This window comes from Thunnus maccoyii, chromosome 4 (genome assembly GCF_910596095.1).
Source record: "Thunnus maccoyii chromosome 4, fThuMac1.1, whole genome shotgun sequence".
In the NCBI taxonomy this organism is placed as follows: domain Eukaryota; kingdom Metazoa; phylum Chordata; class Actinopteri; order Scombriformes; family Scombridae; genus Thunnus; species Thunnus maccoyii.
Window position 1 is genome coordinate 16318525 of NC_056536.1, and position 23601 is coordinate 16342125.

The 23601-nt window shown below is 40.9% G+C and overlaps 1 protein-coding gene across 1 annotated transcript; it reads right to left on the reverse strand.

Annotated features, from left to right (window-relative positions):
- cacnb3b (calcium channel, voltage-dependent, beta 3b) lies at nucleotides 1-23366 on the reverse strand. Its single transcript, XM_042409910.1, has 15 exons — nucleotides 23261-23366; nucleotides 21499-22363; nucleotides 8591-8710; nucleotides 8224-8346; nucleotides 7963-8084; nucleotides 7646-7698; nucleotides 7237-7256; nucleotides 6955-7035; nucleotides 5323-5381; nucleotides 5007-5098; nucleotides 4682-4833; nucleotides 4055-4150; nucleotides 3746-3916; nucleotides 3607-3654; nucleotides 1-3503 (listed from the first exon to the last, which is right to left on the reverse strand). Exons 2-14 carry the CDS (start codon nucleotides 21535-21537, stop codon nucleotides 3625-3627), a joined length of 1158 nt encoding a protein of 385 aa, XP_042265844.1. The 5' UTR covers nucleotides 21538-22363; nucleotides 23261-23366; the 3' UTR covers nucleotides 1-3503; nucleotides 3607-3624.
- Nucleotides 23367-23601: the final 235 nt, after the last annotated feature.

The following is a 23601-nucleotide window of genomic DNA, read 5'->3' on the forward strand; positions in this document are numbered from 1 at the left end:
TTATTCACCCCCTTTTTCAAATGTGCTATTGACAAAGATGCACCCTGTACACGTCATCATCAGACACTGTTGGACATCGTTCATCTTGTCGACTTCTCAGAAACCACGGGACATGTTGACATCATCATTAGACCAGACAGCTTGTTCAGTATTGGAGGTGGGTACAGCAAAACGTTTAGTGCATTTATTGCATCGTAAAGCAGACATATAAATGATAGTAGTGCAACTATACCCCATCATAACTGAGGAGGTATCTTGATAGTCTCAGCTAGTGTCTCGTCAATGCTAGACTTTGTATTGCATACAGAATTTAGGCAAGTGAAACGCAATCAGAAATGATAATTATAAAAAATTGTGCTTTGGGTGTCCAAAGAATTTTTGTATAAATTTCCTGCAATAAAAATTAAGCAAATAGGAGGAGCTGATTTTTTTTTATTTATTTTTTAATCGAAAGAAGGTAAATTGTTCTCTGTGTTTCATTAAGTAGAAGTTATACATCTCAAACCTGGTCCTTCAGAAATGAATGTGGGTGTCAGTGGAAGCAATCTTTACGGTGGTCCTAAATAACTGCAGTGCATCATTCTAAAAAGAGAGGAAAATACATATAAACACATGCTTTCTGAGGCGTTGAATACACAGCACCAGTCAAAAGTTTGGACACACTTTCCCATTCAAGTGAATGAGAAAGTGTGTCCAAATTTCTGACTGGTGCTGTAGAATTATGTGCTGTGACTAAAACCCTTCTACTTTCTGTCAGCATTTGTCATTTCTGTGCAATAATATCTGCATATTGAATATACAGTATGTACAATTAAGCCTTGATAATGCATATATGTGATTGGTTATGTAGGTCATTTACTCTGAAGAGTGAACGGCTCATGTGAGGATGGTCCTAAAAAGCCCTTCTGATGAAACAGGAATACAATATGTCATGCACGTACATTAGATTATTTACAAATGTGGTACTGTATGTTAGCTGAATTGTATAGTTTCATGATAAAAGCATTAAAGTGAGAATCTGAGATGCATTCATTGCATTGTGGGCCTACAATGTGAAATGGAGGCAAATTGATTATTAAATAAAAATAAGAGAGATGATTGGTGGCTGTGGAAAGTTTGGATGGAAGCTTTTGATATTTGCAGCCAAGATATTTAACAAATCTTATGACTGAAAGTTGTGCATTTTCTAAAATCATGTGGATGTATATTTAATGTATATCTGGCAGTTTGTTTGCATTGATCAGATAAATAAGCAGTGGATACAAGACCATCAGTAACATAAATATACCACCAGAGGTCGCCCTCCATGTACTTACAAGCCTACATGTACTGATTTTTTAGCTGTTAACTGTTTATGCCAAAACATAACAAAACAATATATCGGGCTTATTAGGATTAGCACAGTGTGTAGTAGAGGGTTTATACAAATGGCTACTTCTTTTTCACAGAGCAACAAACTCCTGAAGCTCAGTTGATACCTAAAGTCACCCTGATGAACACCCCGTAGGGTTGAAATGTTGCCTTTTTGAGTCAAATAATTTTTTAGGAGCTAAAATTGAGTGTACAGACAGTGTGCAGCGTTCTTAAACTCAAAACTGAAACTGGGAGTCTTTAGTCTACCCACTTCTCCAGTTACCACTACAACACTGAGTAGTAATAATGTTTAAAATGTAAATATGATATAGTAAAAAAAATAAATAAAATGCAGTTATGTTCCCGACTATCTGGGTTACAGTGATGTGTTTATTTTAGTTAAGTGCTAATATCACCAAGAATCCTATAAAGCACACATGTTGAAGCAACATTTAGTTGCATTATTAATCTGTACATCTATTATCTTTGGAAATTATACAGTGATGTGTTTGGTGCTGATAGCAATTATTGTTTAAAAAACATAATGTACAACATCTGGTTACTCCAGAAAAGGACGGAGGCCTTGCTGAAGTCTTACAGTTTGGTGTCAGGAAACAATAACTAATAAATACCAGATGTACCAAATCTGAAAGCTTGAGACAGAAAAAATGCCTTAATTTTGTCCCTTTTTGGAGTAACCTTACTCATATCACCAGATGTTGTATATTTTTGTTTTTATGTTGTTATGCTACAAGTTATATTTCTGAGTGGATCACATTGTGTCAGAGAGAAGAATTTTAATTAATTTCTTTGGGATATAAAATTCAACCCTACAGTTCAGCAATTGACATACTGTACATGATTACTGTAGTGGAATTGATGAAATATGATTCATTATAATCATATTTTAGTCTAAATGTGACTTGGTGATTTGTTTTATGTATAATTTATACCTGCTTGTCTTGGGAAACTATCAGTGATTTCAAGAAGCACATTGTTTTCTCTGGTTACTATTGAATTGCATTTTCATTTTAGTTATGAGATTTGCCACCGTCTCCCAAAGCCAACACACCAGCATTTATACATTCACAGCTGTGACAAAGATGCATATAGACTGTAGATGTGCAACTCTGTGCTTGTCATGCATGGGTTTTGCATTACTGTTGCAGACAGATATGTGATCAGCTTTACTGAGAGCTGAGATATGAATTATAGATATTAATATAGATAGTTACTGTAAAAAAAATAAATGGAAAGAATAATTTAAAAAAAGGCTACTGCATAAACAAGGAAAGAAAGCACGTGATAAAGGAAGAGAAAAGTTTTCATTTTCCATGTGTGTCCCAACTCCGGTGACACCACGTTGACTCTGTTAGAAACTATTGTGCCTTTCAGAAAACATTTGGTTAAATTGGAATCACAGCTCACAGAGAGCTACAGAGATGGAAGACATACAGAATTGGTTTTCTGTCACTCTCTGAACTCTTTGGAGAGGGGCAGAGAAAGGAAACCCTGGGAAGCTTCTCATATTCATGTTTTGTGTTATACTGACAGCTTTGCTACAGTACTGTACGCTATCATATTACCTGATTTCACAGGTGTGAATCATTTGTCTATGATGAGAGCTGAATCAGCCTATCTGTGTCTAGGACGTCCACCTCTGGGTGTCTGAACACACATGGGCTGGCTCAGCTTTGCCAGGTGGGGGACGTGACTTTCAGTGTGAGAGCACCGAGTTGGGAACAAGGTCGGGGGGGGAAGCAGGGTGAGGGAAGGTGGCGTGCAGTGGCTGCACTGTTATACTGGTTTTTGTTACCAGTAGGCGTGCAGCTGTAGAAAGCGGCCCTGAGTTGTCGCGTGGCGGTGGGAGCAGGGAGCTCTTTCCGAGGGGGCAGCAGTGAGGTGGAGGCTCCTCTGTCTGTTGTGGTGCTGGTCATATCTTCCTCCTCCTCCTGCTCCTCTCCTTGTTTTTGTTGCTCCTCGTCCTCCAGCTCACCAACCTCCTCTTCCTCTCACTATAGATCAGCACTGGTACTGGTGGTGGCTGGCTGTGGAGAGGTGAGGGCGGCTGCTGCTGCCCCCTGGTGGCGCCCTGATCCCTGTGCTCTATGACCTCTGAGTCTGACCCCAGCCGACAGCACAGGCTGCTCCTGCAGGAGAGCAGGAGACACATTTCAAGAGGCAAAACCAGAGGCAAAAGAAACTGCAGTGTGTCAAAGTTAGAAATAGAAAGAGAAACTAATTCCTTCTCACCTATGTCTGTGGTAGTGATCATTCTATCAACTCTTGAGTTTCAGAAAACTAGTGGACAGACACAGGAGGCAGATAAGATGTTATTGATAATGCAGGCAAAATGTTAATAAATCAAGCATCAGTTGTGTGTTTTTCTTACCTGTTGGCTGGAGTTAGCTGAGGGTGGGGTGATCACGCTTTGGTCCAGTAGGGGGTTGACAGGGGCAGAACAGGGGAGGTGAGTGGCGCGCCAGTAAATGTCAAGGTACTCTGCAAGGTGTTCACATGCATCTTCCAGCTGGTTCTCATCCAGGATGACATCAAACATCTCCTAATGAGTCAAAGATAATACCAAGGGATGAGAGAAAAGAAAGTTACACCACTCAATGTCTACGAAAAGTTTGTACTCAGTTTAAAAGGGATAGCAACAAAGATAACAGCTGAGCATTATCAAGGCGGAGTGACATACAGGAGGACACTGAGCTAGCTTGTCCCCCGCCATCATCTGGACGTTGAGGTGTTTGCTCTGTGACTTCCCTCGAGATTTGATCAACCTCTGAAGAACCTGTGAGATGAAACAAAGCAGTTACAGGTTCCAGTTTAATTTCATTCATCATTTTCCTCTTTTATTTAGTCATATAAAGTGAGAGCATTGTGGCAAATCATTTGAAATCCTAACATAATGTAATGTGAAGAAGATTTTATGATGATTAAAGCTTGTAAAGAGGTTCAAAGTGCAAAACTAAATTATTATGAGTCATCAATCAATCATTATAATCATGAGCGCAACAACAATTATTTGCACTATTGATTAATCTGCAGATTATTTTTGTTCTATTAATGGTTTAATCATAAGTCTATAAAGAGTTCTGAGAGTAGTTCTTGTTTTGTCTGACCAGAAGGCCAAAACCCAAAGATATTCAGTTGACGCTGATATAAAACAGAGAAAAGCAGCAAATCTTCACATTGGAGAAGCTGGAACAAGATTATTTTTGCAGGAAGAGTAATCAATTATCAAAATAGTTCTTTTAATAATCAACAACTATATGGGTCTTGAATTAATGTCTTTGTGAAGTTTAAGTGGGTTGTGCTCTACTTTAGGCGAGGAGACTTTGACGTAGACGATGATGGGAGCCAGAGAGGTTTTGAGGAGCTGTGCTGGGTGATTGATAGTGTCTGCATCCAGGACGACCAGCTGAAGAGACTTGGCCAGCTCAAAGATCCTTTCTATCTCACTCTGGACCTCAGCTGTGAACACACAAAAGAAAGAAGAACGAGTTGTACGAGACACTTCAATCAGGTTAAGTTTAGTTCTTGACTTGACTTTTTTTGTTTTAAAAAGATGCGTCATCTATTCTTAGCAGGTATTAATATTTATTTAGCAAAAGAGACAGATCAAAGACAACTTTCTCATCACTCACCTAGACAGGGGCGTGCGTTCATTATGGGCTTCTTGTTCAGCACCGAGCGCTTCGCCAGTGACAGATCAGCAGTCACCCGTGTAATAGAGATCCTACAGAAGAAGCGTCTTATCACATCACATCCACAACTGTTCCATTTCAAAGGATGAGACGAACTTGCACTCTCTCGCAGCTAAAAATAAATCGTCATCATCATGTGTCCTATCGACCATGAAACGTGATAGGCAGAATCCCACCAAGAGCTCTGCAGCTCGGTCACAGTGTTACTGTACACTGAGCTGCAGCTGCAGAGAGCAGCCCAGACAGCCGTACCCACCTGCCATCAAATCTGTGCTTTAGGAAGTCAAACAAGGCTTTCTGCATCATGTCTGTTACCTAGGAGACAGATGAGGGGAAGAAAGAGTGGAGAGACGTTAGGAGTGACTAGTGTTATGAAATATCTCACTTTTGATTTTTGAGTGTCAAACAGAGCTAATGATTGTGAGATTTGCAGCATAAAACAGTTACATATGTTCACATTTAACATGATAAAAAAGGACCAAAAAGACTGTATACTGTATCCTTCATGTTTAAAACAGTCCATCACGAAGGAAGATAGTGCAGCGCAGAGAGATATGAGCATCATGAAGGATGACATGGATAGAAATAGTGTGTGTTTGCTTATATATGTCTGCATGTGCACTGTGAGAATGCAGTGAAGCAGTCTATTTTCAAACAGTCCTGAAAAATAGATGGCGTGTGGAACGGGGGGTGAAGGGAACAGCGGTGTTGCTGCTCCACAGTCTAACAGAGAGAGAGAGAGAGAGAGAGAGAGAGAGAGATGGAGAAACAGCGAGAGGAAAAGAGAGGAAAACAAGGAGGCAAATTTTGAAGAACAATGGCGGAGCAACAGAAAATATGTACAAGAGAGACAAAGCAGAGAGAAGAAGAAGAACAGAGGGAAAGAGAGAGAAGGAGGCAGGCTGGCGTTTCACCACTGGAGCATCCCCAAAGCACATCACCAGAGCGATGCATAAATATTTCACACACACACACACACACACACAAAACAAACGGCTTGGCGCACAGCCTTTGCAGTCACAGTGGAGGGAGCGAAGCAGAGAGAAAATGTTGAAGCACAGAGACATTCTGTTCAATTACATGCCTTATATTTCAGCATATTCATCCGCAGAGTCAATCACAACTGACACATTTTCAGATTAATCAAGTTTAACTGTAATATAAGTTCATCTTATACTATATGTAGGGATACAGGTTACAGAAGTATAGTTTAGAAGGGGGGATATATTTAAGGGCTGTGTATATAAAGCATTATGTCACTCAGAACGGATTTAAGATTCCGGTTGTTTTGCTCTATAATTTCATCAGGATGTGAATGTGGTGTTTAGTATCAGTGTTAATGGGATAATGGAGACGAGAGTGATTCCCTTTAGATCAAACCAGGCAAGTCCATACTGGACCAGAAAATAGAGTCAAGATTAAGCTGGAACAAGCAACAGGAATTCAGAGAAGAAAAGAGCACACGAGACTGAGCTCAAACACTCAAATATGTCACAATTAACAGGCTGCAATTAACAGTTATTTTTGATTAATTATTTCTAAGTGTATAAAATGTCTAAAATCATGATAAATTCTGTGATTAACAGTAAGCAAATACTCATATCTCAGACGCTATAGGCACTATACACATAGCAATACACGCTGATACTCCAACTGAGATGAAAGAAATACACAAATTGGCACAAATTTTCACCGTTTCATTTTCTACAAACAAAAACTTTTGTGGCTTTAGACACTTAATTATCATAATCAAAACTGTCCTACAGTAGGTTCATTTTATATCACAATTCTTTGGTTTGAATATTTCAGCACAAGCTCCATATCTGACCACATCCAGATCATTACTCCAAACCAATGGTGAGACTTAAAATACCGATGGTCGTCTCACCTCATAGCCTTTCAGAGAGGGGCCCACCAGCACCACTGGCCGCATAGAAGGAACCACATCATATGGAGGTACATGTTCAGTCTGCATGGGCCACAAGCACAGACAGGTTCGGAAGCAGAAAATGTACAGCATATTGAAGTGTATTTAGCTAACACACTTAAAGGAACGTTATTGCATGTCATTACCAACGTACATGTGAGGATGTATACTTGAGAGTGTCCTTAAATAAATTGTAAAACAGGAAAGTGATACACAGAGGAAGAGGTACAATTGTGAACATACCTGTTTCTGCTTCTGTTTGGCTTTCAGAATAAACAGAGCGAACATTAATCAAGGAGGAGAAAAGCTAACAAGAAGGCTGTTGTAATACATAATTGCTTCAGTAGAAAATGCTTAACTTTGAGGCTCCATAAGTGTGTATTAACAAAGAAAATATGCTGAAGAAAAGTGCATTTATACTGCAGCCCTTCAGGATTGTAGCTTTTCATTTGTGTGTAAATATAGGAGGGCTCACAAAATCATTAAGCTTAGTCTGATGTAAAAGGTGAAGTATGTTGATAAAATATTTCCCGGCAGACATTACTTCTGATGGGAACACTGTTGCCCAGGAATAGTCCCTGTTTGTGACCCTGTGAGAGCATGTGGTCCCAGCAGACAGACACAGCAGCAGGACTCCTCCAGCCTCACTTACCTGCAGATGGTGGGGTGGACCACCTGCCTCCGGATGAAGCGTTCCCTCCTTTCCTGCAGAGCAACATAATGCAAAACTTCATTATGCGTTGAATCCCCTCAGGAGGCAATTTAGAGAGAAGGACTTCCAAAACAGAGCAACACATAAGCAAGAACTAGTTGTGTCAAGGAAAAAAAAAAAGTTTTCAAAGAGTGCGCTAGACAGGAAACTGGTAAATTACGGGAACAGAGAGAGACATTAAGACAGAGATACAGCGACAAGTAGAGGCGTGCTAACACTTATAAACACCAATCTGTAAGAGTTGTGTGACCTCTGACCTTGCTGCTGCTTTCTGCTCTTGTTTTATCCTCATGGCGTCTAGTTTGACTGGGCTCGGGATGAACGTGATGTCTGCCCCTTCTTTCACCAGCCGACCAATCCACCAGTCATTGTTGTATTTCTGCATTACAGAGAAGCACACCTTTTATGTCTTGATGTCTCTGAGCCACAAAATATGTTGACATCAAATTTAATAATAAAAACCTTTCATGTGCAAGTGGCAGAGACAGTAGTAATGATCTCACAGTAATGCTTCTCACCTCTTTTATGTGCAGAAAGTCTTTGGTTTCAAAGTTGATAGCGGCACCTTGGACTGGACAGTCTTCATCAAGGGCCCCGCAGTAACTCACATTAGTTTTCACTGCAAATGCTACTGGTTTAGACTGTTGAAAGACAAAGAAAGTAAGAAATGTAAATGAGACATGTGGCAATATAACATTAAAATCACCAAAATTTCTAAGGATGAATTTTGGTTCTATAGACCTTAACGAATCTAAAACATAAAATAAGTTTACTGGAAAACAACCTTTAGGTATTAACATGATTCATGATGTTTTACACACTGCTCCACAGTAATTGAAGGCGAACTTAAGGACATGCATCGACCTATGACACTCGGGCTCTCACCTTGGCTCTCTCTAGCTGCAGCTGAGCCTGGCGCTCGGCTTCACGCCGAGACGCCTCCTGGTCCTCCTCCAGGGACAGGTCGGAATCCGAGGGTCGACTAGTGTAGGAATCGGCTGAACCCTAAAGAAAAGGAATGGAGGAGAGGAGAGGAGAGGAGAGGAGAGGAGAGGAGAGGAGAGGAGAGGAGAGGAGCAACCGTTACAGCCCAGACAGAGAGGAGATAAATCCACCACGACACAGTACCTAACACTTCGAGGCAGCTGTTGCTCTTCACTCAGAATGAGTCATTAAGTGAGTTCACAGTACAAGCGCTGATCTATAGCAAATAGCTTTGATGCAGCTCCAAAAAATATCACCTACATCTCCCTCTGTGTCTCCCATATCTTTCTCCTTATTCAACCTGTCTCTGAACTTGCCTGTCCTCTCCTGAAGCCGTGTGATCCACTACCGGTAAGTTCCTGCAGCTTTCCAAAGCAGCCCTCTCAGGGGAACATGTGCGTGAGTACTGCAACAACACCAACAACCAGCACAGCCTTGTTGTCTGTTTAATCCACTCAGCCAGGCACACAAGATGTTGAAAAAAGAGTTTTTTTTACCAGGAAAAAAAACAAAGACACAACTCTTCCAAGAATACTGAAAATAAAAACTAATGCGATTCTAGATTTTGATTTATTTGATTGACTCAAGGTTGCGCTGCAGAGATGTGTACTAGACAAATGGATTTTGATTATATGTTTGAGCATCCGTGATACTAGATGCTATAATTTATATCAGACACACACTTTCAAAAAGTGTTTCAAAATTGTCATATGCGATGTAAAACACGTATCTAGCACACCACAGGCAACAGACAGGCGTTTAAGAACGAGTCCAGCAGTTGATCGCAGACATAATCAAACTTCCTTTCAGTCAGTGGCCATGACAATGAAATTAAACTTGACAGACGGAACAAATTTTCAATTTTTAATTCAGATACAAATCACAGCTTAAAATTCAAAATTGTAACATTTAATATGAGTCAGTTACATGTCAACTGAACATTAAAACAAACCAAAAAATGTACTTTTTTTCCATGAAATACAGCAATAGACATAATATAAACCCATTGGAGCACACAGACAGACACATAAACTTCCAAACTGATTAAACTCTCACAAGGCTCACCCCACCAGATCCTATATTTGTCCTCTCACTCCATCAGCAGCTCCTCTGGTGGCTGCAGTCCCAGCTGGATACAGGACTGAAAGACTCCTGGTATACCAGACAGGAGCACCCACATAAGACATAAGCCAAAAATAGCTCCATAACGTCATCCTTCTTTTACCTTTTTTCCTCCACCCGTCTACTCCTCCCTCTTCTCTTCCCTCCTCTTCACCAGCTCCATCCCCCCACCAAAAAACAGTTTTAGCTGAATCCAGCACAGAGTTTGTGGATATCATTTGAATATCAAAGCCTGCCAGAGGTGCAGCTGAGTCTGAAGAGTCTACCAGCAGAAGAAACAAAACCTAATTAAAGCACATAGAGTACATAGCCCCGCCTGATGTTCTCAAGTATAGTCTGCTTAAAATATCAGTACATTGTCTGCACCGATACCGATTGTACTTTTATATTCTTGCAATTTTATATGGTTTTGACTTGATAAAGAAAGATTATAGCAAAAATTCCTTTGTAAATAAAAAAGAAAATACAAATAAGAGAAAACATGAAGCACAGGACCACCAGTCTCTTTTTCTACATCACTGTCCAAAAGTCCAAATCATCACAACACTCTGCTTAAAACTGCATGGATTCCCAGGGAGCTTAAAGAGTGCTAAATATTCAGATCTTCTCTGCTATTTTGTTTGGGGCTTTTAAGTAATGTAAAACTATGATACTCGGTTTGCAGAGAATCATATATTCTCCCACATTTATTGGCCTGCACTGCTGAGAAGAGGCATTGACAGACAAATGTATTGTACTGTAAGATGATAACAACAAATTCAATCCATGTAATCACTTGATATATGCAGTATGTTCTGTCACCACTTGCAGTGTGGTGCTCCCCATAGCCAAACTACTGGCATTACAATCCAGATGTTTAATTTTTTTTAAAGATTTGCTGTCTTTTAAGCTTTTAATACAAGGTGTGACAGCAAAGTTGCAGATCAGTGGGGTTTTTTGACTGCAAAGATTTAATGGACTCCAAAGTCTCAATGTTTTGGGGTTCTAATTTGTAAAAATATTCTTTCAATTGTGTGGGAAGTTTTAAATAACCTCTAGTAAACGGATGTGCTCTTGGTGTCTCCCTCTATCTCTCATTCTCTATCTTCTTCCTCAGTGACTTTCAGCTGTATGATGAGGGCCTGATATTCACATATGATAGTGCAGATTTGAATAACATTACCTCATTGGTAACTGACAAATCCCATGGTGCTGTGTTATTCAAAACCATTCCCAGACAGAGAAATTTCAGAGTCATGCCTGTTCTGTATTTCTCTCCATGTGCATGAATGAAGAAGCCAAATGTATAAATCCACCTTGCTGTTTAACCAAATTAAGAAACAGAAAAGATTTGAAATAAGCCAAAATGTTTACTGAATGTTTACTGAAACTCCTCATCAGCAACATCAAAAATATTATGCATATTGCAAGCTATAAAGGGGCGCTACCGTTTCAAAATCTTTACCACTTCAAGCATCAAAAACAATATGAAAGTGCTATAAAGTCATCTGATATATTGTGTGGCAGCACTCACAAGCCTCCAGAATCCATAGTTATTAAAAACTGTAGAGAAAACATTGGAACATGGTCAGCCATATCATTAAAAGTAAACAAGTATATTTATCCATGGTGCACTCGGCATAGATTCAGACAAACTCATTCTGCCTCATTGAAGAGCTTTAACTCTTAAAAACCCTGCTGCTCACCACACAACACTGGGATCAATAGTGAAATCTAATCTAATCACAGGCATGCACGTGTCAGTGTTGGAACAGCTTTAATGTATCTGGAAGAATTCGCAGCTCACTGTGTTTTCTGACTGTGTTGACTTTTTAAAACAACAGTAAAACAATCGCACACTCTCACAATGCAGTTGTCTTCGTAAAAGCGAAGAAACAAGAGACGGGGAAGATAACGAGAAACCCCTCACATACTGGAAGTCCTATTAGAGGTTGAAACATGAGATAATGACAATGCAGCAGTTGTAGATTCTCACCAGCAGAGGGAAGCAGGCACATTGCAAACAACATGCCTTCATTGAAGAACCAACTGTACATGATACTTTCCTCAATGCCTGCAGTGAACCTGTTGTTTGTTTGTTGTTTTATGTATTTAGATATATAAAATATGCATTCCATAGAAAATGAGAAATAAAAATGAGCTTTACTTTCAGATAGTCTATTCATTTTTGGAATTTGGACTCTAAATAGCTGTTGTGCACCCTAAATGACATCACAAATCAACTAATAAACAAAACTGAGCTCAACTAGAATACTTAAAGGTAGAAATGACTCAAAGACGACAGGGGATATGGCTGTTGAACTAAATAACAAAACCCATGACATTCAACAGATGGGGCTCCCGGTGATGTACAAGTTCAAAGCAGAGCTGCAAAGTATACAGACCTGAGATAGACAGACAATCTGCATGTGTACAGTATGTCCAAAGAGGATGAGGAAGAAGGAGGGAGGGGGGGGGAAGAGAGAAGAAGTGGGGAGATGCTGGCAAAGTGAGTGAACCAGAATAGACTTCTGCTGAGACAAGACTGAGAGGGAAGGGGAAGAAGAGAAAAACAGAAGAGATGTCTCACAGCAGACAGACAGGGGACCCATGATGAGGAGGCTGAGGCTTGCATGCAGAGTGATTACACAAAAAGGGGAACATCAACAGCGTACCTTGTTACAGATGAGTCCTGTAGCGCTCGAGTCGGAGGCAGACATGATTCTGCTACCAGCGCTCTCTTCCCCCCCATTGCACAGAAAAGGCGGAACCCTCCTCCCCTCAGCCCGTGGTTACGAGGGGGGGGGGGGGGGGGGGGTAGAGAGAGAGAGGGAGGCGCGCTCAGTCTAAGTGCTTCACAGCTGACGTTGCTGCGCTGCCTCAACAGCCATTTCCTATACAAAATTGATGCCCTGACTGCAGCACTGGTGTGTACACGCCTGCATACTGGTACATCGGGTTTCTTCACCTATAAACCAGCTTCTACTCCTCTCCTCTCCTCCCCTGAGTAGTGTCCCCCCACCCAACCACCCACATGCCTCAAAATCTCATGTATCCCTCTCCAGCATCACAACCCCCTGCAAGTTTCTCCATACGTTTCTCTTCTATCAATTCTGTCTTTAAAAGATCCTAAAAAAGTGATGTAAAACCAGTTCCACAAGCAGGTTATGTTTACCCTCACACTGCGGAGCATCATTTTTCACTGGGTACAGACAGAACTTCTATAAATAAGACAGAACAACGACTGAGCGGTTATGTAAGCCATGCTAAGTGATAATAACAATAACCAAGTAAGGAAAAGCTGGGAGACAACTGAGTGTGTAATCGTCATTCCTCTGCTAATTAGCGATGTGCAGTAGAAGCTCTCTTTGCTGAACAGGTGACTGCTTCAACTGTAAAATGGCCAAAACTAACACAAAGGGTGTGAGGAGAAGCAAAGGACAGGAATACAGAAAGAGAGGAAAAAACATGAATGAAGAGATGGAAAGAGGGAGAGGAGAGGAAAAGAGGAGGGCAGGGCTGTGCCCGCCTGCCCTGCACCATCCTCCTGACAGGAAGGTGATGCATGAGCCTACAGAACAGAAATGCAGCGGTGAGTCAGCAAGCAGCCATCTAGAGTCCATCAGATGTCTTAATAAGCCAGTGGAAAGGTCTCTATTGTAAGAGACAGCCTCGTTGTTCCTGGCAAGCCAGGGCTGCATGCCTGCTCTCCAGGTCGCCCCAGGCACCGAGGACCCTACTTTGGCGTCCATTATGCTGGCAGCATGCACTCTCTTACCCTCATTCAAGTTTGGCTGCTTAAGAATTAAGTGCAGTCCACCAGAGCTTTTAGCAAAAAATGTCTAAGGGCTATCTATATTTCTGCAAGGCTTTTTTAAAATTAAAGGGAAGCAAGCACACACACACACACACACACACACACACACACACACACACACACACACACACACACATACATATTATTGTAGTTAGAGCAACTAGCTCCCTCAGATGCCTCTGGAACAGAAGATAGAGTGACTATTTTCATCATTAGTGCTGTGCAGTAAGCAGCCATTGAGGATCAGCCTTTAAAACAGTGGGAGAGGAATGCAGAGATGGAGAAGGAATGAAAAACAGGAGAAATGAAAAGATAAGTGTAAACCTGTACAGCAAATTAGATTAACAGAACAAGAAATTATGAAAAATAATAAAAATCATGAGAAGTGGATTATGTGTTCTGTCTGCTTTACAAGTGTTAGTTTTGAACTTGAATTGAAGTGAGAGAGACAAAATAGTAAAGACAAAGGGAAAAGGTGAAAGAGTGAGAAAAAAAGGAGACAAAAAAGAAAGAGGGGGAGGGGAGGCAGAACATTAGAACAATAGGACCAGAGATTAACAGCAGAATCTTTTCTTTTTTGTTATTTTTTGCTGTTCAGTCGGTCTAAATATAGCTCTCCCCTCCCCTCCTATCCCCTCCTCTCCTCTCCTCTCCTCTCCTCTCCTCTTCTCTCCTCTCCTCTCCTCTCCTCTCCTCTCCCATCTCAGACTGAGAGTTAGCAGTGGGGAGAGGATAGCAGAGGATTGTCAAAGTTCACTGAGTTTTGATGAATTCCCTCAAGAAAAAGCAAAGCAGATTTGAGACTGGCTCAGCTATATTCACTGATGCCAGATAGCCCATCTGAATGTGAACTAAGTGCCTATATGGAGAACAAGAACAGACAACCACTGAGGCTTGTCTCTTTTCAGTCTACATCGTGTGTTCTGTATTCTGCAGCGACGGTGCTTTTCTTTTTTTTCCCCCCTTCATTACAAAAGTATAATATTACATCCAGTGTTGTTCAATCCTCTTGGTAATTTGATGCAGGTATATTACAGGTTTTTTTAGCACTTTTCTTCAAAGTTTATGCTTACACAAAGACAAGAACTTAACTGTCAAAGGTGAATATGGACAATAAGAAATGTGGAAACAGGTTGTACAAAGTAATTTAAAACTTGGTATAGTTTCACAACCATCCTATATTTGGATCACATGCCAATTTTCATCACAGCATGACTAGAGCTCGGCAAATGATACCTGACTTTCTCAGTACCTTGCTTTGAGGACTATAAGCATGTTTTTCTCATTTAACAAAAGACGTCGTAGTTCTCAAATGATAAATATTCTCTAAACACAAGAAGTCGCACAAGAATTTTGGCTACATAAAATACAGGCTAAAATTGGCAAAATTGTGTTTGAAATGAGTAAATATCTGATTAATGAACGGCTGAAGAAGACTATGAATCTGACATTCAATGTCAATTTTCAACACTTGACAGTTTTCAATACTTGCTGCTTCAGACACGTTATAGTTAGACCAAAAATGTAGTAAGGTGTGATATACCTTTATTTATCCAGTATTTATTTTGTGCTGTAAGAAACTCAGAATCTCTGCACCAACTTGGAATCAAGTGGTTTGTGAAAAGGGCACTTCAGTTCCAGATTTTCCCCAACAAATCTAGAGATTTAAGCACAGAACCTTTACAGCACACCAACCTTTTGACCAGTGAGGAGGCACCTTTACTATCTGTGTGCAGTGGGAGCTAAGGCAGCATTACAGGCAGAGGTGGATCATTCAGAGCCAGAGAGAAGGTCTCCTGACAGTGTAACCAGAGTAGAGCAGAGTGGATCAATAGGAGAGCCACCCAGATTGATACTCCATCCTGTCCTGAGCAGCTCCACCCTCCTCCTGCTCTAATGTTACCTCAGGATACTTTCCCCCTGCCTGTAATGAGCCCTTGGCAGACCCTGCTGCCTATAAATAAGCACTTCCAAGTCATTTCAACGCACACTACACAACTGCTTTCTCACCAAAGACGCCAAGCCCTCACAGTAATGCCAGTCTGAATGGAGGTTCAAGAATAGGAGACATCTTGTATTAACCAACCGTGAAGAGAAATGCTACTGATGCAATGAGGACAATGTAATGATGTGAATCATAGAGGATGGTTCGACAGTGAAGCTGGCAGTGGAGGAAGAGGAGCAGGGTTCAGTGAGCCCAGCCAGGAATCTCTATCTTTCATCCACGCTGTCGACTTGGCCTTGCCGGCTACGCTGTGCATACTTAGGCTTTCATCCCTCCAGGGATCCCTCAACCTGACTTCACCAAACTGCTTCAAAGTGCGAAGAGGCTGGAGCTAACCCACATAAAGCTGTGTACCTACAGTGCAGCACAGAATGGCACAGTGCGGCATCCTTCATTAAATCCGACGTGTTTGTTAGTAGCTGACCTGATTTAGGCTCTAGGTTTGAGTTTGAGGCCTAATTGGTGCGTCTTGACTAGTGGGCTGAGCTAACTGAGGGAATGTCGGACTTATCAATATGTAATGGTGCCCTACATATCCGCACATTCCAGCTTTACATCTAAAACAGTGCGGTTTCTTTCAAGTTTGATTCTTAAACCTTTTCGGTGACTACATCAGCTTGGTTAATCAAAATAAAAGTAATTTGTGTGTACAGATTGTTGAGCAGATGAATACATTTTAGATGTTTAAAACACAGAATAGAGAGGTGTCCTAGATAAGACCTGCCTAACATACAGATGTGCTATACAAAAATTAGAGAGCATTCTGACGTTATTTTTCTTGCACAAATAATAAGTTAAAAAAACATAAGGCAGGATTTCTCAACAGGAACTCGCAGGGAGGCTGGAACTGGAATCTTTGGCCCTCTCAACATTGCTGGTTCATCAAATTTAATCAAGGCAATGCACACTGATGCGCAAACACACACATATGCATGCACACACACACATAAACACACAAAGCACTTCACTCCTCACGGGACAGGCTTTTAGTGCTCTGTCTCATGCAGTATTTAATTGACCCCACACAGGAAGCCTAGCGGTCCCAAATGCACTCCTTCCCCCCACCACCAGAGAAAGCATGAACGCCTGCAAGTATGCCCACAGCTTCCCACCACTGCTCCTCTGTCACACAACTGCCCTAAATGCCATTTTCTGCTTTAGTGCCACTCAGACTTTCCACAGAAATGTCAGCGCTGAGGGTAAGGAGTTTGGACATACATCAAATTTGTTCAAAACCCTCATATGTAGATGAAAATTCTGCCGTGCCCCACTTTGACAGCCGCATACATCAACTCAATTTCTCAAACTTTCAGTGAGTGTTAGAAGAGCAGAATCGAAAGGTTTTCTTGTCTCTACAATAAATCTTTTCACACCATCTGGTCAGGTATTATTCCAAAAACATGTACAGATCCATTCATACCAGCTATCAATGCAATTTGCCGCGAAGAGATAAGATGCACAAGAGATAGCGGCATACTTACTCAGTTGGAGGTGGGAGAGCACACTCCCCGTCTCTCTCGCTCGCTCTCTCTGTTAGTCAGTCATGGTGTGCTCTCTCTCCTGGGTAACACTGAAGTGTACTGTAGCGTGCTTGAAAGCAGTCTATCCCTCTCTCTTTCTCTACACTCCCCCTCCCCACACCACCACCACTCTCTTATTCTCCACCACTCTCAGTACACAGCCCTGTGCTACGTCAGTGAGGCTCTCTCCGCTCTGCATATCATCCTTCCGACCCTCTCTCCTCCTCTCCTCCTTTGCCTTCATCTCTACCTCGCCTGTCCAATGGGACTCTGTGTTGCAACTGCGTGTTAAGTTCATTCAGGACTCTGTCATGACAGGACATCACTGTAGCAAACAAGATAACCATGTGATGTTATGTTGGATGGCATTGTATCTTACAGACACAATCAGGCTCATAAGATCTCCTTTCACTGCTATCACAATGTAACATCAAGCCACATTTTGCAAAAAGATAGCATCACATTTCCATCACTTCTTGGGATTCTCACAAACAATAAATGGCTTTACACCTATATATTATTGTTGAACATATTCTGCTATAAAAGCCTCAAAGTTTCTCTGTGCAAGCCAGGCAAAGTTCCACAAAATTCAACACGAAACCTAAAAATCCTTATGGATATCACTGTGTACACTGGATTCCTTAAACTGTTGCCACAGTTGGAAGCAAACTAAAATATCTAAATAAATGTCTAAAATATACCCTTGTATGCTGTTGCATACTTCCCTTAATTGCAGCTAACTGGCCAAGCCTAAACCATGACAAACTGCCCCAGACCAAAAGTAAACACACGAAAGTGGACAAACATGTGGTGTAAGTCACAAAGACAAAGTCTCAGAGTGTAAAATCAACCATCTCTACAGTCCTATCACATTGATTTTTCACGCACTGTGAATTTCAACATGTCAAAAGCCAGAAGTTTAGAGAGAGGAGAAAAGTCTTGTGGTGGTGTGGGGATATGGGAGCCATGTTAGTTGTCTCTGTTCGACATGTGGAGGCATCCCCAGTGTAGCCCCCTGTTCACTGAGTGTTTTCTGTAGATGTCATGGCTGGCTGTACTCTGACAGCTGCTTTGCTGCTGAGTGTGTGTGTTATGGATATATACAGATGTGAATGTGGGAGGTTTTTTTGTTTTTTTTAAGAATCAACCAAAACCAAAATCACTCCACCAGAGCTTTTAGCAAAAAATGTCTTAGGGCTATCTATATTTCTGCGAGGCTTTTTAAAATTAAAGGCAAAATCAACCAAAATCTCAAGAGTAGAAGGATGTATCTTCTATATGTGTTAATTCCGCGCAGAACGTGTTGCATAAGATACAGCGTGAAATCAACCAGATGCATCTAAAGACGGGCCAGTCTGACACCATAAAACCATGACGATGGGTGTTGTGAAAATCTCCAGCAAAGTTGAGATTCATAATTCATAGGATGGGTTGCAGGAAACAGTGAGGCAGAGGAGGGGAAAAAAAGATGGAGAGAGAAGGAGGAGGCATCCATTCCAATTCAGTATGAGCGGTAGATGTGAATAAAACATGAATGAATGAAGGTTTGAAAGTTAAACTCCATGGTGCTTTGCGCTGAGCGGGAGAAAGGCAGAAAAAAGGAGAGAGAGAGAGAGCAGCTTTAGGAGCTGCACCCAAGCATTGAGTGCAGATGTCTGTCAGTCTGTCCCATTTGAAGCGCCTCTGTGGGCAGAGCTGCTGCTGGTGCATTATGGATGAGCGGCTATTTTAAGGCACCGGGGATGCTGCGTTTTGATTTTTGAGTGGAGGGAGATGACACCTGGCTGCTGCCAAATCCTTTCATGAGGTTTGTACGGTACCTGATGGGTTCAGACATGCAAGTACAGCGTGTGTTCCAACACAGACCTGATCCCTGTTTGAAGTGCCAGGAGGAGGGATGAGGTAAACAGACTGGTGGGATGCCAGTGACGGAGTGTGTCACCAAGCAGCGCATCACATAGTCAGTGTACTTTATGTAGAGGTAACATCCATACAGTGTATTACATAATGTCTGGTGAGGTTGTTAGCTAGATCACTGAGCAGTTTAATCAAACCACTAAACAGAAAGTCTGTGGAAACTGTAAATGTAAATATTAACTGTAATAAATTATAAAAAAAACTCTCAAACATTACAGTTGAAAATAAAAAAAAATCACTTTTCTGCTTGATAATAGAACACATTATCAAATTAAGCAGCATTTTTTGCATTATACAAACAAGTGACATATTTTCATTAAGTTTGTGTATAATGTAAGAATTTGTCGTAAGCATGCATGTCTATGCTGCAAGCTTCAAATGCATTTTTGATGTCTTTCACACTTTCCTAAAAATGGACTATTTGAATTTTTTGTGCAATTTATCGACCATGAACAATACATAAATACTTTCCACACAACTGAAATGGAAATAAATGAATATGTATGAAACAAAATAATATTTTATAAGCACCAAACTCTTGGTTTTGTTCTCTATTTAATGCTACTACATAAAATTTGATTGAATTAATCATCTGACAAATTAACTCAACAATTCTAAATCAACCAAATAAAATGACACAACTTGTAAAAGCCATTTTCAGCTTGATGTTTAATAAGTGCCAAACTTTCTTCAAGGAGATGCTGGGGAGACTTTTAGTGCTCAAGCACACGGGACAAATCTGGTATAGCTGCACCATCTTTTAGACCTGTTCTGAGTGACTGAGTAGACCCCCTGCACCAGAGACACACTGAGGCAAATGATACCATCATCTTCCTTCTCTAGAGGACATTTTCCCAGTTGGATAAGACTTACAGCACGGTCAGTATCATGTGTTTTGACTTTGCAAGCAACCTTGAACACAATCCAGACCCTCTGGGTGGGAAACAAGCTCATAGAGATGCAGATGGATGCCAATGGTGTCCTGGATCATGGACTATCTCACCAGCACACCACAAGCTACCTACCTACCTACCTACCTACCTACCTACCTATCTATCTACCTATCTATCTATCTATCTATCTATCTATCTATCTACAAAGATAAAAGGTTTTGTAACTTTTGTTGTAAAGTATTGCATTATCATTTCATCATCAGTTGAAAATATATTTCTTTGTTCTCTGTTCATCAGCTAGTAGAAGAACTATTCAGATCATATTCTGAAGTAATGAGAATACTCAAGTGAAGTACAAATAGCTTAAAATGGTAAGATGACTTTCCACTACTATCACCAACTAATAATATATTACATGAACTAGTGATTTGAATGAGTGATTTAGATGGATGTTATTATATTATGTATATCATGTACAGTTATAACATCATTAATTGATGCATATAACACTGTTACAGAGGGAACTTCCTTTATAATTCCCTCCCCATATCACACTCCCTCTTAAGTATTTGTATTTTAGTTGTCTCTCTGACAGTGGCTTTGCCTTCATTTGAGACCATTTTTTAAATCTTGATCTGGAAATATTCCTCTTTTCCTGGTGTCATTCTGTTGCAAAATGTACTGGGAGTATAAGTTGAGGATGATTGATGTTTTGTTCTGTATAACTGATAATTATCATCATGACATATTGCAAGTTGACACTAGCAGAATATAAGTGTATTAAAGCAGATTAAAGGAGTACAGGAGAGAGTTACTGTGTTGACAGGCGACTGATTCGTCTGGATTTTATTCTCATTCAAATATGAGTAAAAACACTTTCATCACACTCTGGCTGCATGTGTGATATGTGACAAAATCATCGTTATAGCCTAAGTGCGATTACTGTGGTTTATCTTGCAGCAATAATGTAACTATTTGATGATAAGAGGAATGCATAAACAGACCGACAGGGATGGTTGATTTTTCATCTGTTGCTCCAACTGAATTATTTCATTTTGGTCAAAATGGTTTAAGATTCAATTGCTGAACAATTTAGTCGTTAGTAGTTTACCTGTGTGCTCACGAAAGAACAAAAATCACAGCACAACAGTCAAGACACATTATAAGATAAAGAAAACACACATAACCCCCACTCCCAAATGTTTATCACCAACATTAAAAAGCCCACTGCAGCCCATCTTCTCAGCCCTAATTTCTGCTGGCAGACAGGCAGTGTCAATGCATGCTCCTCTACTCCGAAGTGAAATATTCCCAGTGAGGTCAGTCTGTCTAATTTAATTATCGGTGTCCCACCGAGGACCTGCCTCCACCTTCACCGCTTGTTTATGTCCGAGGGCACAGAAATAATAATAACAGGCAACACGACGCATGCAGCTTGGTTTTCAAAGCCATCCAATATACAGCACAGCAGCAGTCCAAATCTCATCCACTCGTCAATTACCTCGACCACCCCCGAAGAGACGCGAGAGAAGAGAAAAAACTGAAAATGAACCAACCTCGTTGAGCAGAAAGACGCTTGAATTGGTCAGGGACATCCGCAGCTAACAGGGATCTCGGTCACCTCGGCCCAACTTGGGTGAAAAACAGCCACAGTTTGTACAGTAAAGCAAAGCGTCAACTACAGGCGGAGCGCCGCGCCTCGTCCAAACATTTTCACAACCTCAAGAGGGAAAACGGCGCGGCTGCTCCTACTCATCGCTTTATTTGGACGTGAAGCTCCGGCGACATCTGCGCTGTAAAATCTGCAGTTTCTGGATTCACGGCATGATCAATGACTGTACACAAAGCCATACACACGGACACACGGATGGATAGATTACAGTTGTCTCAATAAATTATGCAAGACCTGCACTTTTCATATAACCTAGTCCCCGAGGATCTCTGCAGCCTCTTGTCGGGTTTCTGGTTTTTTGAATTTGAATGTGATGATAATCTGTGAGTTTGGCATCAGCCCTGTTGATATTGTGTCCGTTTTTCTTTCCATACATATGTTTTCCACCCAGTTAGCCTATTTAAAAATGTTTGCCCCTCAAGTGCCTCAGAAATCCATGAAATGTGATGGCACTGTTGTGTATATGACATATGCATTCATGCATAGACTATTGAATCTGAGAAATCCCAATACCTATTTCATTATGCCGCATATTTCTATTACTTTGTTTGATTGGAGTGCTGTTTTCTAGAGAAGGACACGTTTTGACGATGAGGATGGCTGAAGTTGTCCAGGTACTGGCAGGGATGGGATGGGATGGGATGCAGGTCCTCTCGGTTTTCACTGATCCAGCACTTTGGCCCCCCTCACATCCTGTAAACGCCCTCCACTTATACAGGGCCAATCGACCGCTCTGCCCAGGTAGCTTACTGCCAATGTCAAAAAGACAGGAGAAAGTCACAGCACACACACACACACACACACACACACACAATAGACTATAGTAGGATTAATACAAAGAAAAAGTGCCTCGTTTACAGTTATACTAAGAATCTACACGTGTGTGTCACCGCATACTGTATAAAAGTGTCCCTGCTGTTTGAGATTCATGTCACATTCATTTGTGTCTCCTATCCACCAGAGAGCGCTGCAGGGCTTCAGTTTTTATAAAGATGCAAAGATGTTCCACCTTTATATTCATGAAGACTTGAGGCTAAAATTTCAGTAAAGTAATTAAACTGAATGAACGCACAAAAGCAACGAACCTTATACAATCCTTTACAAACTAGAAAGCCAATGTTTAGGACTACTGTCATATACTGTATAGGTGTTAATATTGTGTCCATCATTAAAACCTCCTACTATCCTGCCAGCTCGTGTGCCAAATAGCATTTTATATACTTTTACAGTATATTGGACAAAATACAATATATGATAATAAATTGCGTATTGTGTAATTTACTTTTCATCTTATGTTATTTTGTGATGCATCCAATGAGAATAAGCAGATAACAGTGCAGCGGAGACTTTAAGCTTGATTTACTGGTGAAACTAAGGAGGGAAACCTCAGGTACTGCTGTGTTAGCTACTGTCTGGCCTGTGGTCATTATGCTCTTCAACTCAACAGCTACTGAGGTCAGAGACAGACATCAGAGATCTTCCTCTATCTATAGGACTGGAAGACTGTCAGAAGACTGACCATGGAGGGCCCTGAGCAGCTAGCAACAATGTTTTCGATTTTTGTTCAATGCAGGCTACAAGGGTCAGTATCAACTTTCTCCTTCATCCATTGTTTACAAATTACCTGTTGTGGCACTTTGACTAACCTGAGTTCGTCTGGTGATTGTTGATTTGCGATGGTTGTGGATGGTTAGAGATTATAGGTGCAGGTGCCTGCTCTGAGGTGTGAGGTGAGGTGTGCAGTAGGATCAGGACCATGCATAGTGTCTGCCACAGGTGCACAACACCTTTGGACCCTCTCAGTCAGACATATGTCTTTATCAGAGAGGAACAGAGCTCACTCTTTTTCTTTTTTCTTTAATTTAAAATATCCACAAATATATACATTTTTCAAGCTGTGTGATGTTTCTTGTTGATGTTCTTTGCATGTTATGAAATCCAAGTTATTATTATGGTTGACAGTGTTTTCATTTGTATTTAACACAGC

Excerpts from the sequence above, each read along its gene's own strand:
- cacnb3b (XM_042409910.1), bottom strand. The coding sequence starts at position 21,537 with ATGTCCCTGACCAATTCAAGCGTCTTTCTGCTCAACGAG. Across the intron at positions 5,382-6,954 it reads CCTCTCTGAAAGGCTATGAG|GTAACAGACATGATGCAGAA; the intron begins GTGAGACGACCA and ends TCTGTCTCCTAG. Across the intron at positions 3,917-4,054 it reads AGCTAGCTCAGTGTCCTCCT|GAGATGTTTGATGTCATCCT; the intron begins GTATGTCACTCC and ends TTGACTCATTAG.